Source organism: Sturnira hondurensis, unplaced genomic scaffold (genome assembly GCF_014824575.4).
Source record: "Sturnira hondurensis isolate 20B ecotype Veracruz unplaced genomic scaffold, ASM1482457v3 Scaffold0004136, whole genome shotgun sequence".
Classification (NCBI taxonomy): Eukaryota; Metazoa; Chordata; class Mammalia; order Chiroptera; family Phyllostomidae; genus Sturnira; species Sturnira hondurensis.
In genome coordinates, this window is record NW_028076767.1 from 16403128 (window position 1) to 16422672 (window position 19545).

At 37.4% G+C, this 19545-nt stretch overlaps 1 protein-coding gene across 2 annotated transcripts in view; it reads left to right on the plus strand.

The window, feature by feature from the left end:
* The window catches only part of TFPI (tissue factor pathway inhibitor), a 52762-nt gene extending 49483 nt beyond the window's left edge, over positions 1–3279 (plus strand). For both annotated transcript variants that reach the window (XM_037043787.1, XM_037043788.1), the window contains exons 7-8: positions 1490–1672; positions 2349–3279. In XM_037043787.1, the coding sequence (XP_036899682.1) occupies positions 1490–1672; positions 2349–2443 (278 nt within the window). In that variant the 3' untranslated portion in view covers positions 2444–3279. The remainder of the gene's footprint in view (positions 1–1489; positions 1673–2348) is intronic.
* Positions 3280–19545: the final 16266 nt, after the last annotated feature.

The following is a 19545-nucleotide window of genomic DNA, read 5'->3' on the forward strand; positions in this document are numbered from 1 at the left end:
TCATGCACTACACCTCCCAAATAGGATGCACAACAGTGTAAATTAGACTACATGACTTTGGATAGTGTCTTAGTTTTATAGATCCTGGAAGTTTCTTGATATTCTTTATGTGATTACAGTTCTTGGCAAAGTATATCACCCTTCTAAAATGTCTTCTCATACATTCTTCCCTCAAAATTCCAACTCTTATATTTTCCATAATTGCTCTTATTATATGCACCATTATATCAAGACATTCTAAACTTTACTTAAATATATACAAGGCAAGAAGCAGTAAACACAAATATACCAATTTAAGATTTAATTTTTTACCTCAGCTTGTTTCACTTTATATTCTTTTATAGACTATTCATCTGGGGTTCACTTGCTATCAGATAGCTTACTTCTGTCCCCTATTTGTCCTCCTTGGCTATGGGATTCCTCAAAAGTTCTATCTTCTGCCAATACTGAATATATGTCTGCATTTGCTGTCCCTAATCTCACCCTTTGGCAAAGCCATTGATTTCTCACTGTCCAACAGCACCTGCAGTGCTGGTGCAGGAGCAATAGCAAGCAGTTTGTCCCTGCTGCTAAAGAGAAGCAAGTTCCTCTCACTGCTAGGAATTCCCAAACAAGGTAAATACTACCACTGGGCCAAATCCATTTCTCTGCTTTGCCTTAAGGAAATGAGTTCCCCTAGTTGTATTTTATCTTCTGTTTTTGAGAGTGTTTAATCCCACTGCCAGACCAGCCTGTCTGTCTGGTTTTAACATTCAAGGGTTTTATCTTACTGGCTTCAGCAGTACACTTCCCTTTGAAAAGTGTGTCCAACTCATCTAGAACTGATGTTTCAATTGATGAGAAAACTTCCTTAAGTCAAACAATTTCTTCTGTGCTTCTTCTCTGAAGCTTAGAGCTTTTTACACTTGAATTCCTGTACTTCAAATCGTAATTATATTACATCATTCAAAAGCTTGTTAGTCAAATGAAGAAACTCTCCCTTAGCTCTGGTTATGCCAGACAGCAAATAAGGATGTTGCTCACCAGGACTTTTTAAAAGTTGATTCATGAACAATTGATATGTAAATATTCATAGTTTTATAGAGTATATTGTTAACAAATGATCAGAAGTTAGATTGTTTAATAGTTGTTGCTTTTGTTATGTACTAGTTTTTGTTATATGTGTGTGTGTGTGTGTATTTGTGTATACATATACATATATACATATACATATATATACATATATATATACATACAGTGTTCATAGTTGTTTCCCTCAGCAAATGTATCTACTTTTTCATTTATTGGAGGTCTCAGTCTAGCAGACATATAGAGATTGGTTAAGCACTTTTGTGGAATTGAAATATATGAATTTTACTATACACTACTTTTATTTATTTAGGTTACCGTTTCACATGAAAATGCCACAGCACTCATCTATAAACAATGATATGAAAGTCTCAGATTAACTATCATATAATGCCTCACCTTGTTTTCTTCATGTTCTTAGGCTATCGCAGCCGTTACTGGTGGTGTCTGACCCCAGCGGACAGAGGATTGTGCAAAGCAAATGAGAGAAGATTCTACTACAATTCAGTTACTGGGACATGTCTCCCATTTAACTACAGTGGATGTGGAGGGAATGAAAACAATTTCACTTCCAAAAGATCGTGTCTGAGGGCTTGCAGAAAAGGTAGAGAAGACATTCTTCACATTAATTCACTAGTGTTTAAGAAAACAATGCTATTGAAATGATAAATGTATTTTAATCTATGACAAATATGAAATTAGTTCTATTTATTATAAGAAACAAAGAGTTACAATTTATCTAATAAATGTTCCCTTTTCAACTACATTAAGATAATATTGCTGGATATTACCTGCAATTTATCTTAATGTATCTTCATAAAAAATTATTAATTTAAAAATAATTTTCTTTTAATATTTACACACTAAATTTTCATTTTAAAGAATTATACTAATATATTTAAGCTATCTATAATGAATAAAATTAAATACTTTTCCTGAATATAAAAAGTATACATTTATAGAATACTGTTAATTATGTAAATAAAATCATCTATATTCCACCAGTCATACACAGCCACATCTTTATATTTTTAATAAAATGATCATGAACATGTAACTGAAAGTAAATAATAAAGATACACATGTTCATTCATTCTAGCTAACTTTTTGTATATGCAAAGTGACTTCCTTAGAAATAGGTTGTCCTATACAAAGATATGTAAAATTTTAAACTAGTCACATTTTTATGTTAAATATTAAAAAATAATGATGACATTTTAGATAAAGTAACATAATAAATTATTTTATCATGCATAAATTTGTTTCTTTTCCTTTTGTAGGTTTCGTCAAAAGAATGTCAAAAGGAAGATTAATTAAAGTTAAAAGTAAAATAAAGAAGCCTTTAGTGGAAATAGGTTATCATTACAACATCTAAACATTGTACATGAAGCTTTTCACTATGATTTTTATTTTTAAAAATCCTTTTTAATATTTTCATGAATTTCTTATGCATATATTAGCTGTTATTAATACATTTTCATCACCATTCCTTTTCTAGTCTAGTCAAATTGTTTATCGTAAGGCTGTAATTTATTAACTGACTACTATGAATTTATTTATTCTCTTGATCCCTTTCTATTTACCATTTAACTACAAATTATAAAACTTCTGGCCACATCAAATCAGTCTGGTTTTTTTTTTTTTTTGGTCATCATCTATTTCATAATATAATGTTACTTACTTGTTTTGCTCAGATACATGTATATAATATACATGAGGATGATCTCCTGTATAGCCCATGCTCAGAGTAAGAAACACTGCCATTAAAAAACACGCACTTCCGGATTTTCACATCTAAAATGGTGGCGAGCACCTTCCTCTGACAAAGACTCCTCACTTGTGCGTTTGAAAAGACCTGGTCACAGTAGAATGCTATTACGTGCTGCCCTCCCTAGACATACTTCTCCCTGTGTGTTAACCAGTATACCAATGGACCTTGAGCCAGACCATATTTGAACAAAGAAGAGTCAATTCTGTCATGTGCCAGCCTGATTTTGTCTGATTCAACTTTCTGTCATGCCCTCTCATGACTCTTTAGATCAATAAAGGTGGTTGAATAAATTATGTGTTAAGTACAGATCATGATAAGAAGAAGCTTCCCAGGAAAGGGAAGTTTTTAATGGCAAACTAAAGGCAAGTCACTTATGTACTCCCTAATTTTATTGTTTAATAAAAATTTTTTCTTACCAAAAGTACTTAAACCTCCTTAAACCCATTCATTCATCATTAGGTTTTGCGCATGCAACAAGTAATTCTTACTTTTTAAAAAGGCATATTATTTCTATAGAAGAGGAAAAGAAAATTATCAGAAAGGTTCTACCAGGAAATTCACATGCCGTTCACTCTCAGAGCTTTAGCATTTCTCTGGAGTTAAGTCACTCCTTCCAGATCTTCACTGTTTCTTCTCTGCTGAGCCGCATGCCATCTGGTATCTCAACAGCCTCTTAGACATTTCAGTTTCTGTACCGTTCACCTCACACTTCACACTTAAATTTGAACTTGTCATCTGGAAACAACTAATCACTTCATCCATTTAGTTTAGCTTTGTGACAACTCTCTAGCAATAGCATCATTATTCTTTCTGTTCATCGGGCTTGAAAGACTGAACCCAATTTTTATTTCATATTTTCTCTCATATTCTACATCTAATCAATTCCAAATCACCATTGCTTCCTTTTTCAAAAGGTTCATCCAACTCCTAGGTTTTTTTCAACTCTACTGCATTCTTTACTTCAGTATTGATAATTTCTATGAATTAATTCAGTATATTTCTCCACTACTCAAAATCCTTCAAGGACTCACTTTTTAGCACTTAATCCCACCCTACTCCCCATGATTTAATTTCAGGATATGAATTACCTTCTTCGATTTAGTTAAATGGCACTCACTATTCACTGAATATATCTTTAATTACCCAGCTTACGCATGCTGATTTCCTATTGAAACATCTGATATTCTCCAGACCATTCACCTGAAGTCAGGGTCCAGCTGATGTAAACTGTAAAATCCAGCTGATGTTTCAAGACAATATGAAAAGTTTTAGCATACATTTACAAATCATTTTCATCCCACAGCATAAAACTTACATCATTACCAAATAGTATTAATTTGTTCAACTAAGATGAATTTTAAATCTTTAATTTAAATATCCAGCACATAAGTAACTGACTTAAAATGAGAATTTGAGAATTTTGGAAATCAAAATCCTTTGTAAACTCTGTTCTGTTGTCATTTATACATGGATAGTAATAGCTTTGAATAAAGGGTAGAGTCTCCTTCGGTCAAGCAGCAAGTTGCCACTAAGGACATATAAACAGCACATTAGTGAATTTGATACCAATGGATGCTGTGCGGGCTAAGGACAGGAGAAGGCGGGGCTGCCCAGGAGATGCAGCTGGATCCACTTCAACACTGAGCCCTGCTCCTTATCAAGGCCCTGAGGGCGTGCCAAAGGGCCAGACAGTAGCTTCACAAACTACCCAGGGCCATGACAAAGATGTTGAATTTCAAGGAAGTTTTGCACTGAGAACCTGCAAGGCTAGCAAGATAATTCAATAGGAAAAGAGCCCTCCTACCCACTGCCAGTACCTGATTGGGTGTGATACCAGGGAAGGCAGGCGCATGGGCCATAGAGGTCAGAATGCCAACAGGAAGAGGTGTTGGACCAAAGAGACCTGTCAGTCTAGCCTGCAGAAAAATAGAGATTGGTCAAGGGGTGCACCTTTCCAGAGCAGGCAAAAGTCTGGGAACTTAATTGGTCATTATGAGGAAGCACCTGGTCCATTCCACACTTGAAACTAATATAAACCCAGGAAAACAAAGGAAACTCTCTTGGTTATGGCCTGTCCTCTCCATGGGCCACATGACTGTAGTTGTGTGGCCATGGCCTCCAGGAAGGAGTCTCTCTTTTGCTGACCTAGTGGAGCATTCCCCAGTGCCTTTGCCAGCTCCTCCACCCAGGTGCATGAGGCCTTCCTGCTAGAGGCCACATTACCAATGGTGGTGACAATACCACACATAGACTCCAGGAGGGAGCCTGAAGCCATACAGCAGCTGGGAATAAACTAAGCTACCTGGATGACCACTTAGCTGCCTTGGGCTCCAAAGGATGGTATTTTAAAATGAAGCAGGAACTCTGGACACTGCCTTTTTTGGTTGTTTTTCTGGGGATGGTGGGGTTTTGAGCCATCAAAAGGCTCAAGACGAGCCTAATGCCTGAGAGTCCCCCATCCTTCCAGTTCCTTGTGCATTTGAATAAAAACCCTTTCTCTTCTCACCAGCCTCTGCCTCCAGAGTTTGCCTTTTGATGGCAACAGGTAGCTGAATCCCTTTTTAGTTTGGTAATAAATCGACTAATTGTTTTCTCTAATAAACCTTCAAAACTTCATTTAGTCAGATAAAACTGTACTTGAAAAATAATTAAATTTAAAAAAAGAAAAAGAAAAAAAAACTTATATCAAGCCCTGGTTGGTGTAGCTCAGTGGATTGAGTGTGAGCATGTGAACCAAAGGCTCACCAGTTCCACTGCCAGTCAGGGCACATGTCTGGGTTGTGGGCCAGATCCCCAGATGGGGGCACGTGAGAGGCAACCACACAGTGATGTTTCTCTCCTTTTCTCCTTCCCTTCCCTTCTCTCTAAAAATAAATAAATAAAACCTTTAAAAAGAAGTTTATGTCAAGATGGCTTCAGCGTTTTGTATACCTTTAATCATAGGACACAATACACAATACATAAATAGAGCTTTAGGACAATGAATATGATTTCATTAATTTGCTCACAGATGAAAATAATTCTGACCCAAACAGTCTAAAACAAAACAGATATATTTAATCACAAAAATGGAAATACCAGAGGTATTTGACTTAAGTATGGATAGATTCTGGGCTTCATACTACCATCCACACTCAATTTGTCTTTACCCCTGATTCTGCTGCCAAACATATTGGTCTTTATTTTCTAATTTCACAAAGTTTCAAGATACTTTCTGAATTGAAGGCCCCAAAAGTTTGGACTCTCTTACCTCAAAGAATTTGAAGTCCAAGCCTCAATTATATCCATGAAGGAAGTAATTGACCAGATAGACTTCATTAAATTAAAACTTTCTGCTCTGTAAAAGACATCACCAAGAGATTAGAATATAGCCACAGAGAGGGAGAAAATATTTGCAAATGACACATCTGACACAGGACTAATAAACAAAATATATACAGAACTCTTAAAAATCAACACTAAGAAAACAAGTCTATTAAAAATTGACAAAGTCCTTAAAAAAAACCTCATCAAAGATGATAATACAGGTGGCAAATAAGCACATGAAAAGATGTGCCATGTCATCTGTCATCAAGGAAATGCAAACTAAACCAACCAGGAGCCACTACCATACACCCATTAGAAAGGTCAAAATGAGGTACACTGATACCAGAAAGTGCTGGCAAACATGTGGAGCAAGAGCAACTCATATTCAATACATTGCTGGTGGGAGTGCAAAGTGGTATAGCCACTTTGGGAGATAGTCTGGCAGATTCCTACCAAACTAAAACATATCTTAATAATCCATCCAGCAAGCACACTCCTTCACACCCACCTAAAGGAGTTGAAAGTTTATGTCCACACAAAAACCCGACACAGACTTTTAGCAATTTTATTCATAATTGCCAAAATTGGAAGCGACTAAAACATCCTTTAGTGCTTTTATCTATCAATGGCTAAATAAATTGTGATATATCCAGACAACAAGACATTATTTAATGCCAAAAAGAAATAAACTACCAAGCCATGAAAAAACATGGGAAAAACTCAATGCACATTACTAAGTAAAAGGGACTAATCAGGAAAGGTTTTGTATGTACCATATGATTCCAATTATATGACATTCTGGACAAGGCAACTGTGGAGACAGTAAAACAAACAGTGACCGCCAAGCATTCGGGTGGGAGGACGCATAGGTGGAGCACAGAAGAGTTTGGGACAGTGAAACTGTCCTGTGTGACAATACAGTGGTGGGTGCGTGCCTCTGCATTTTTGTTTGAACCCACGAGACGTACAACACCCACAGTGAACCCTCATGTAAACTTTGGACTTCGGGCTGTAGCCATATGTCAATGTAGGTTTACAATTATAACAAATGTAGCACTCTGGTAGAGATGTTAATAATGGGGGAAGTTACATATGCAGGTCATGGTAGAAGATATGTGGGAAAACTCCTGAGAGGGGGAAAATGGCGGCGGAGTAGGATGGAGCGACTCCAGTTCTCCTACACCTGGGAGAAAATCCTGGCAGATTTACAGAAGAACAGCGCAATCAATTCCCCAACCAACAATTCCCCAGCATTTATGAAAATAAGAGACCAGAGATAGTGACGAACCAGACAGCTAGAGGTCGTTGGGGTCTCAGGGACACGAGTAAGGACGGAGGCGGCCAGACCGGCAGCAGCCATTAGCTGGCGTGTAAAGACCTCAGAGCCGCGGCTGCCGCAGAGGTTGGAGCCCACAGGCTTCCTTCCGTCTGTGCCCAGTGACAGGGACATCTGCCACAGAGAACTCATCGGGAGCCCGGCAACCCTGAGAAAAGTCAAGGGCAGTGGCAGTGGTGGTGGCAGCGGCGGGTCAGCAGCCATTGGCCGGCGCATAAAGACCTTGGAACTGCTGCTGCCGAAGCTTCCAGGGCCCAGAGGCTTCTGTCTACGGCCAGTGTCGGGGCGTCTGCCACAGAGGACTCAGCTGGAGCCCAGCAACTGTGAGTAAAGACAAAAGCGGCAGTGGCAGGACCAGCTGCCCTCAGCCAGCCCAAAACGCCTCGGAGCCACCGTTGCCGCTGTGTTAGGGGTGTAGAGGCTTCCGTCTGTGGCCAGTGCCACGGAGGACTCATAGGGAGCCCAGCACCCAGTGGAGCATTGGGCCGGCTTCGGGGTCCCTGGAAGAGCTGGCTCCCTCCCTCACCATCTAGGCAGGGCTGGGTGGCAGAGGCCTGTCTGCCTAGGTGTGCAGGGAGGGTGGCAAGGACAGGGGGCCGTGTTCAGTTGCGATCTCTGTGGTCGCTAGCCCACCAGCCTGCCAGCCCAGGAAATTTGAGAGGAGCATTGTCCTAACCAGTCAGGTTGGGGATTGGGCTGGGCTGAGAGGCACGCTTTCTGGAGAAGTTTTTACTGGAAAGTGGACTGAGGTGTTCTCCTGTGAAGGCAGCTTGACTTGCTTCTCACCCAGCCACAGGACTGGGAAGGACCAGTACCAGATCCCGTGGGACCAAGGCAGCCTGTCAGGTGGGTGGGCACTCGCACCCTAGTCTGGTAGCCTGGCTGGTGGGCGGGTGTGCGCCTGCACCTACAACCCAGCCCACAGAGGAGTCCCGCCGAAACCAGAAAAACTGGATTGGACAGTTTGAAACCAACAAGGAAGGAGTTCTTTTTGTTGTTTAGTTTTTTGGGTTTTTTTTACTTTTATTTTAAACTTTTTATTTATTTTAAACTTTTTTCAGTAATCGTATAGATTTTTTTTTATTTTATTGTTGCTGTATCTTTCAGTACTCTGTTCCTCTCCTTTCTTTTTTCCTGTTTTAGTCCTTCTTCATTTCACCCCAAACTTACTGCTTTTTCCTCACTTCTCTTGCCCTTTTTTTGTGTGTTTGTTTGTTTGTTTGTTGCTTTCTATACCACTGTAAATACTTCACAACACATCTCTCAGGTCTTAGCCCACTTTACAGGTTCCTGAATTCTATTACTGTAGTGATTAACTCTACTTGCTCACACGCTACGTCTCTTTACTATTCTTTACTCTCACCTTACCTCAAAATCTGACCACCCGCAACCTCACTGCTTTCTAGATACAACTCACAAGCCTTCCCTCCCCAACAAGAGACTTATCTTTGGTCTATCCTTTCCTAGAGGTGGCAAATTGGGTTGAAGATTACAGTTAACACTATATAGAGCCTAAAGATCTTCTATCTCTTCTCTACCAGCTGTGACTGTAAATATCATAAAGTACTCTCCTGCTGTCATAAACCATTTTGCCTCCCCCTCCAGCTGATCACACACACACAAAGAAAGGAGTAGGTGGAAGCAGAGAACATCAAGATACCTGCAGGAGACTGTACCACTGAATTTCACAGGAATTCTACCACAGAAGTTCACACCATAAACCTAGGGAGTCAGAACAGATCAATTTAAGAAGCTGAAGCTAACAAGAAGAGTCTCATAAGCAATGGGAAGACAAAGAAACAATGCCCAAATGAAAGAAAAGGTGGAAGTCTCAGAAATAATGTTAGATGAAAGAGAGGCAAGTCAGCTATCAGATATTGAATTCAAAGCACTAGTTATCAGGAAATTCAAAGAGCTCACAATGAGCTACCAGAAACTAGAGGGGAGCTACCAGAAACTAGAGGGGAGCTACCATGAGCTCTCCGCAAACTATATCAACATGAAAAAGGAAATAGAAACTATCACCAAAGGACAAGAGGAAATGAAGAATACAATTTCGGAACTGAAGAACACAGTAGAAGGAATGAAAAGCAGGATCGATGAGGCAGAAGATCGGATCAGTGAGTTGGAGGACACAGTAGAAAGAATCTCCCAGAAAGAGCAAGAAAGGGAAAAGAGGCTCAAAAAGAATGAAGATGGACTAAGAGAAATGCAAGATAATATGAAACGTAATAATATCCGAATAATAGGAATACCAGAAGGAGAAGAAGAAGAACAAGGGATAGAAAACCTATTTGAAAGAGTAATGATGGAAAATTTTCCTAATTTGATGAGAGAAAAAGTTACACGAATCCAGGAATCACAGAGAGTCCCATTCAAGAGGAACCCAAAGAGGCCCACTTCAAGACACATCATCATTAAAATGGCAAAATTTCAAGACAAAGAGAGAATCCTAAAGGCAGCAAGGGAGAAAAAGGAAGTAACATACAAGGGAGCCCCAATAAGGTTAGCTACTGACTTCTCAATGGAAACACTCCAAGCAAGAAGAGAATGGCAAGAAATATTTCAAGTAATGAGAACCAGAGGCCTACAACCAAGGCTACTTTACCCAGCAAGGCTCTCAATCAAGATAGAAGGCCAAATAAAGAGCTTCCAAGACAAAAGAAGTCTAAAAGAATATGCCTCCACCAAACCAGCTCTACAAGAAATACTAAAAGGGCTGCTTTAAGGAAAGGAAGGAAAAGAGAGAGACAGAGAGGAACTGTGGTACAAAAATGGCAATGAATAAGTCCCTATCAATAATAACCTTGAATGTAAATGGATTAAATGCTCCAATCAAAAGACATAGAATAGCTGAATGGATAAGAAAGCATGACCCACACATATGCTGCCTACAGGAGACCCACCTCAGGACAAAAGACCATCACAGACTAAAAGTGAAAGGCTGGAAACAAATTTTCCAAGCAAATGGACAAGAAAAAAAAGCCGGGGTAGCAATTCTAATATCAGACAAAATAGACTTCAAAAAAAGGGCCATAAAGAGAGACCCAGAAGGTCACTTCATATTGCTCAAGGGAAGAATCCAGCACGAAGACATTAACATCATAAATATATATGCACCCAACATAGGAGCACCCAAATATATAAGAAAAATCCTAGAAGACTTCAAGAAAGATATTGACAGCAACACAATTATAGTAGGGGATTTTAACACCCCACTGTCAAAAATGGACAGATCTTCCAAACAAAATATCAACAAAGATATAGCAGCATTAAATGAAACTCTAGAAGAAATGGACTTGACTGATATATATAGAGCGCTTCATCCCAAAGAAGCTAAATACACATTCTTTTCAAATGCACATGGAACATTTTCAAAGATAGACCACATGGTAGGACACAAAATGAACCTCAACAAATTCAAGAAAATTGAAATCATACCAAGCATTTTCTCTGACCACAAGGGACTGAAATTAGAAACCAACCCCACAGGAAAAAACCCCAAACATCCAAAATCATGGAGACTGAATGGTATGCTATTAAACAACGAATGGGTCAAGATTGAAATTAGGGAAGAAATCAAAAAGTTTCTGGAAACAAATGAAAATGAACTCACAACAACCCAAAACTTATGGGACACGGCCAAGGCAGTCCTGAGAGGGAAGTTCATAGCAATACAGGCTTACCTAAAGAAAATAGAAACATTTCAAACAAACAACCTAACCCGACGCCTGCAAGAACTCGAAGAACAACAACAAAGACAGCCCAGAGCAAGTACAAGGAAGGAAATAACCAAGATCAGAGCAGAATTAAATGACATAGAGACCAAAAGCACAATTATAAGGATCAATGAATCCAAGAGTTGGTTTTTTGAAAAGATAAACAAAATAGACAAGCCTTTAAGTAGGCTCATTAAGAAAAGAAGAGAGAGGACACAAATAAACACAATCAGAAATGAAAGAGGAGAGATTACAACTGATACCACAGAAATAGAAGGGATTGTAAGGAATTACTATGAAGAACTGTATGCCAAGAAATTTGAAAACCTAGGTGAAATGGACAAATTTCTAGAAAAATATAATCTTCCAAAACTCAATGAAGAAGAAGTAGAAAGCCTGAACAGACCAATAACAGCAAATGAAATTGAAGCAGTAATCAAAAAACTCCCATCACACAAAAGCCCCGGACCAGATGGTTTCACAGGAGAATTCTACAAAGCGTTTAAGGAAGAGCTAACCCCTATTCTTCACAGACTATTCCAAAAAATCCAAAATGATGGGAAACTCCCAAACTCTTTTTATGAAGCGAGCATTATCCTAATTCCAAAACCAGATAGAGACACAACAAAGAAAGAAAACTTTAGGCCAATATCACTGATGAACATAGATGCTAAAATCCTCAACAAAATATTGGCAAATCGCATCCAACAATACATCAAAAAGATCATACACCATGACCAAGTGGGATTCATCCCAGGGATGCAAGGATGGTTCAATATCCGCAAATCAGTAAATGTAATACACCACATAAACAAAAGCAAGGACAAAAACCACATGGTCATATCAATAGACGCGGAAAAAGCTTTTGATAAGGTACAACACCCATTTATGATAAAGGTACTCAGCAAAGTGGGAATAGAGGGAGCATTCCTCAATATAATAAAGGCCATATATGAAAGACCTACAGCCAACATCATACTGAATGGGCAAAAACTGAAAGCTTTTCCACTAAGATCAGGAACAAGACAAGGTTGTCCACTTTCACCACTTCTATTTAATATAGTATTGGAAGTTCTAGCCACAGCAATCAGACAAGAAAAGGAAATAAAAGGCATCCAAATCGGAAAGGAGGAAACAAAACTGTCACTGTTTGCAGATGACATGATAGTGTACATGGAAAATCCTATAGACTCTACCAAAAAACTGCTGGAACTAATAAATGAATTTGGCAAAACAGCGGGATACAAAGTCAATATCCAGAAATCAAAGGCATTTCTGTATACTAACAATGAATCAGCAGAAGCAGAAATCAAGAAAAAAATCCCATTCGATATAGCAAAAAGAAAAATAAAATATCTGGGAATAAATCTAACCAAGGAGGTTAAAGACCTGTATGCAGAAAATTACACAACACTGAAGACAGAAATCAAGGAAGACACAAACAAATGGAGACGTATACCGTGTTCATGGATTGGAAGAATTAACATCATCAAAATGTCCATACTACCCAAAGCAATTTACAGATTCAATGCAATACCTATTAAAGTACCAATGGCATATTTCACAGACATAGAACAAACACTTCAAAAATTTATATGGAACCATAAAAGACCCCGAATAGCAGCTGCAATGTTAAGAAAGAAGAACAAAGTAGGAGGGATCACAATACCTGATATCAAACTGTATTACAAGGCCACTGTAATCAAAACAGCCTGGTACTGGCATAAAAACAGGCACATAGACCAATGGAACAGAATAGAGAACCCAGAAATAAACCCAAATCTCTACAGTCAATTAATATTCGACAAAGGGGGCAGTATCATAAAATGGGGTAAAGATAGCCTCTTCAACAAATGGTGTTGGGAGAACTGGACAGCTACATGCAAAAAAATGAAACTCGAGCACCAACTTACATCATACACCAAAATAAATTCAAGGTGGATAAAAGACTTAAATATAAGCCATGACACCATTAAAGTCCTAGAGGAGAACATTGGCAGGAAAATCTCAGATATTTCACGCAGCAACATTTTTACTGATATGTCCCCTAGAGCAAGGACTATAAAGGAAAGAATAAACAAATGGGATCTCATCAAAATAAAAAGCTTCTGCGCAGCTAAAGAAAACAGCATTAAAATAAAAAGACAACCAACTGTATGGGAAAACATATTTGCCAATGATACCTCAGACAAAGGTTTAATCTCCAAAATATACAAAGAACTCACACGACTTCACTCTAAGAAGACAACTAACCCAATTAAAAAATGGGGAAAGGACTTGAACAGACACTTCTGCAAGGAGGACATACAGAGGATCCAGAGACACATGAAAAGATGCTCAATATCACTAGCTATCAGAGAGATGCAAATTAAAACTACAATGAGATACCACTTTACACCGGTGAGAATGGCTATCATAAACAAAGCAATAAACAACAAATGTTGGAGAGGGTGTGGAGGAAAGGGGACTCTGGTCCACTGTTGGTGGGATTGTAGACTGGTACAACCATTATGGAAAACAGTATGGAATTTTCTCAGAAAACTAAAATTGGACTTGCCTTTTGACCCAGCAATTCCACTGCTGGGATTGTATCCTAAGAACCCTAAAACACCAATCCCAAAGAACCTATGCACCCCAATGTTCATAGCAGCACAATTTACAATAGCCAAGAGTTGGAAGCAACCTAGGTGCCCGTCAGTAAATGAATGGATCAAAAAACTATGGTACATATACACAATGGAATTTTATGCTGCAGAAAGAAAGAAGGAGCTCCTACCTTTTGCAACAACATGGATGGAACTGGAAAGCATTATGCTGAGTGAAATAAGCCAGGTGTTGAAGGACAAATACCATATGATCTCACCTCTAACAGGAAGCTAAACAACAAAGCAAACAAGCAAGCAAAATATAACCAAAGACACTGAAATAGAGAACAGGCTGACAGTGACCAGAGGGGAGAGGGGAGGGAATTTCAGGGGAAATAAGGGAGGGATTTAGAGGAACCTATATAAAGGATACATGGACAACAACTGAGAAGGGTGGAAATGGGAGGGAGGGGGGAGGATGGGGAGTGGGACGGGATGGGAGTAATAGACAGAAAACTGTACTTGAAAAATAATTAAATAAAAAAAATTGGAGGAAAACTCCTAACCTTCCGTTCAGTTTTACGATAAACCTATACCTACTTTGAAAAATAAAGTCTTAATTTAAAAAAATCCTGGCCTCAGTGTCTCTGATCCAAATGCCCTTTTGCCAGACTTGACCCAAACGTGATGTTTACACTGATTGAGCAGGCTGGATTCACAATCCCACTCCCGGCCCCCTGGCTGGGATAAGCACCGTCTGACATTGGTGATGTGATGGGCAGGGCCGGGGTTGGAGTGAGGCAGGTGAGGGACCTGCTCCAGTCACAAAGTTTGAGGGGACATAAAATATGTGAGTAGCTAAGAGAAATATTGTTTAAACTAACTCAAGCCCTGGCTGGTATTGCTCAGTAGATTGAATGCCACCCTGAGAATCAAAAGGTTTCCAGTTCGATTCCTATTCACGGCACATACCTGGGTTGCTGGCCAGGTCCCCAGGAGGGGGTGCACAAAAGGCAATCACACATCGATGTTTCTCTCCCTCTTTTCCTTCCTTCCCCCCTCTCTAAAAATAAATAAAATGTAAAAATCTTTTTAAAAAATTATTTAAAACTAACTCAAAAATCCTTGATGAAGAAATTTAAAAAGACAGAATTAGTAACTGAGCCATACTGGAATATGAGGCAAAAGAAAAAAACTGTAATACTCAAATACTGATGATTTATTGAGAAATGTAAAGATGGTTCAAATTTCTTCATTATTTAATGTAATAAAACATTAAAAATATGAAAAGTGTAAGTCCAATTATTATTTTCAATGGATAAAGAAAAAACATTTGATTAATTTTAACTCTTGTTCCATGGTTAAAAACTTTGAGAACTAGAGAGATCTCCCTTAATCTGATAAACACGTAATACTTAGAAACATTCCCATTAAATCCAGGAATAAGGCCAAGATGCTTTCTACTACTATTATTATTCAACATATCCAGGCAGTGATAAATTTACAGACAATACAAAAAGATAAGAAATAGAAATTAGGTACAACTCTTGCATTGGAGCTATTTTTATATGTTTATCATAACTGAAAATCCAAGAGAATATAAAATAACAATTAGAAGTAATATTGGAGTTCAGCAACATTGCTATATGCAATTTTAACATATGAATCAATAGCATTACTGTATACCACATAGAAAAATTATAGAAAATATGTGCTAGCTAGAACAGAACAAAAATCCTAACATGTCTCACAGTAAATTACACAAAAGATGCATAAAATAATTTTCAGAGAAAAACTCCATAAGGAAAATGTAAATACTACGTTATTAAGAAATATAAAAAGCTAAGTATTTTTCTCTTTACTGTAACGCAGTTAGTATATGCAGAGAAAAGACAACAAAAATCCTAGATTATAAAGGGAAAAAAAGATGGCCCTGACCAGGCGCCTCAGTTGGTTGGAGCATCGTCTCATATAATAAAAAGGTTGCATGTTTTATCCCTAGTCAGGGAACATATAGGAGGCAACCAATTAATATTTCTCTCTCATATCAAAGTGCCTCTCTCTCTCTCTCTCTTTCTCAAGTCAATAAAAATATCCTCAGGTGAGTATTATTAATAAAAGGGAAAATGTTAAAAAATAAACATTTATTTAAAATCAATAACTGGAAGAAAAGTGAAGAAAATCTATAAGGTATTGAAAAGAAAAGCCATAGAAAAGAAAAATGGGATAGGAAAAAATGAAAAAATTAGAATATCAATTAAGGAGCCAATCCTTGAAGTAACAGAGTTTCCAGAAAAAAAAACAGAAGAGATAAAATAGAGGGAAGGGGAACTTTACAGAATAAATGACATAGATTTTCTCCATTGAAATAATGTATTGTTTCCAACAAAAGCAAAGCCACTCAACACACCCTCTACCCACATAGACAAAGGACTTCAAACACTAGTGATGAAGAGAAAATTCATGAAGGACAAGGAAGAATGTGGGGGAATAAGTCACATACAACAGGGAAGTAGAAATAACGATAGAATTGTACATCTTAGTGGCAAAAACGGAACAGCTTATTAAGCCTTTAATGCTAATTGATCTTTCACTTATGTTCCTATACTGCTTTGCAAAAAAATAACTGAAATAAATATAAAATATTTAACGCTTTCTAGTTAAATGCATCCAACACCAAGAGTGATATAAAATATATAAAAATTTTCTGTTATTAAAAATAAAAAATCAACATTGGCTAGGCTCCTCACTTGTAATAACTATATTCTTCTAGCACAATATGGTCATTTTTGGTGGTCTGCTATATTTCTTCAAAAGTAGCCTATCTTGATACAATTGCCATATACAAATCGACACCTGTAGCAGATTTCATTTTCTAGGGCCTGCTTGATCCTCACACATCAGGAGATTTTACGATAAGCTTCCAAGTTACTACTTTACACGGGGACCCACTCACTTTGAGAGATTCTAAATGATTTAACATTTGGGAGTTACATACGATTAGAACAACATTTTCTGATCAACTTCCTTCCTGTCAATATTACATGCATTCTAAAGAAAATAACACATCTGCTTCCAATTTACACTGTCATCTGGGCATTTAAAGTTCACGGAAAGTTTTGAACCATTTTTAAAGCATTTATTCTCTTTTAAAAATCATTCTTGGAAATGAGTTTAAATTTAGCTAGCAAAACTTAGTGAAGAATAAATTATTTCTAGTACCAAATTCTTTTACTTCAATCTACAGTTTGTTCTAATAAGTTTTAAGCAAATCCCAGGTAGCCACAATGAATCCATTTTTGTCAGCATTACTGATGATTTGTTGTTCTCTCACTATGCGATAACACCAGCTAAGTCATTTATAAACCCAAGTGTCTTCGGGGTCTTTATCCATATTTAATCTGTACTTTCACAGAGAGTGTGATTCCAATTTACGGAACTCTCTTTTTTAAACTGCAGGTGCTGTGGAGTTAAAAGCCAGAGGAAGCTGCTATTTCCTTCCCCTTAGTAAATTTTTGGAATCAGAATGCAAGAATTTTGACTTTCCAATAGTCTTCCTCCTTTTAAAAATATTCCCCACTCTAAACAGAATGTTCCGCAAAATTTGTAAATCACTCTAGGGAAATTTGCAGAGTTTCAAAATGTGAACAGCTGTGAGCTACCTAAGTGATCCATCTTGCCAAGAAATGGCTTTTACAGAGATGAAGAAATAAACAGTTACAATTTTTTTACTCAAAATATCTGCCACTGTTCAATGATAAATTGTTTAAAGTTTTAAAGCTAAGTATATGTTAGGAAAATTTTTATTTAACTCTGCATATTCCTTTTATTTTTCTCCTTTACAAGCCACACATACACACACACACACACACACACACATACACACACACACACACACTAAACACCGGCAACTTCTAGGTAACTTACAGAGAAAATCTCTAATATCCAGCACACAGTTTTTTTGTCTCTGCTGTCAGTCAATAAACTGTCAGACACAACTGAATGTTTTTAAGAATTGTGAAAGAAAAAAATAAAACATCAAACAAAATACAATAATAAATAACACTGGATTTGGCTTCAAATAAACTTGGATTTTAGTTCATTTAGCCTCAGTATCCCTAATCTTCTCTCTTCTTTGTGAAATGATTGTGATGGCAAAGACGAGCACACCCATAAAGAACTTAGCAAAGTGTCCACTACATCATAAGTATTCAACAAAATGGCAATCATTGGCATTACAATCTGTTGAATATTTAACATTTCAAAATTTTAGAAAACAGTTGTTTTGAGCTGTAACACTTATTCAAATAAGACAGTCATGGAAAGTTCGAGAAGGAACTTTTAGATAGACTTTGGTGAAGTAGAAACTTTACAGATTGAAGAGTGAGGAGCATAAATATAAAGTGTTTTTTCTATTAATAAGATTAACTGAGGAAAATATAAAATGTATATATTTGCTAATTTGAAAAATTTTCAATAATGTTTTTGAAATAATTGCCTCAGAAATGCTAATATTTTTAATATGAAATTTTAACATGAATACAAAATGGTAAAATCAGTGAATGTTCTATTTTTCTAATAAGCTTATGTTCATTATACAGAACTCATTTAAAAATATTTACCTGGCTAGTGTAGCTCAGTGGATTGAGCGCGGGTCTGGGAACCAAACAATCCCAGTTTGATTCCCAGTCAGGGCACATGCCTGGGTTGCAGACCAGTTGCCAGCAGGGGACTCAGGAGAGGCAACCATACATTGATGTTTCCCTCCCTCTCTCCTTCCCTTGCCCTCTAAAGATAAATAAATAAAATCTTTAAAAATATTTAAATATCTTTCGTTTCTTAGAAATTTTAAATTAAAAATGATCTTTGTTCCTCGTGCCATCCTTCCAAGCACTCAGAAACGTACGCTATCATTCAAACCTGAATAATATTGGAAATGCATAGAAACCAGACTACAGATAGATCTAAATAGAGAGCTGACCCAGTGGTGCCGTGCTGTGTTTCCCTCTCTTGCCACTTTGCATTATTTCTTTCTCTCAATGAGAAGTATCTCGCTGAAACCCCAGTAACTAATGCCCTTTGACTTATATTCCATATAATTTCCTCTAAAAATAGCTGAAGGCGTTTGCCAGATTAAATATTTTGCATATCATGTTATAAAGAAGGAGGACAGATTTAAAAACCAAACAACTTAGGTTTCAAGTTCCTTTTTTTTTACTGAGTTCCAGTTGTATAAACTTACTAAGAGTCAGTTCCCTCATCTAAAAAGTTGAAATAAAATCTTCACAGAGTTAAACATCTAAAACAGCATTTCTTGAAAAATTCCAATCATCAACAGTGTTGTTTTTCTTCCTCAACTCCCGCTAAAACAGAACAGAAACCAAGAAAGTACTACTAGATAGTGTTAAGTACTTTAATTCACACAACCCCAAACTGAATGTTTTTACGTTTTCTTATAATCAATCCTCCCAAAAAGAATCTCCAATTGTAGTGTTTTTGCTTTTTGAATATCTACAAATACCATATATAAGGTCCTATGGAGAGCACTGTGAACATTAATTTCAACCAATAACTTTGCTAAAAGACATAGAGATATTTCCAAGGAAAAGTTTCTGTATTTGCCTCCTCATGGCAGGACTACCACTCCACCACGCCCAGCCACACCCAAACCAAGCACAAAAGTTGACTTAAATTCCATGAACTGTTACATGTAGAGTAAAATACAATTTCTTACCATAATCTGAGGCCCTACGTCCTAAA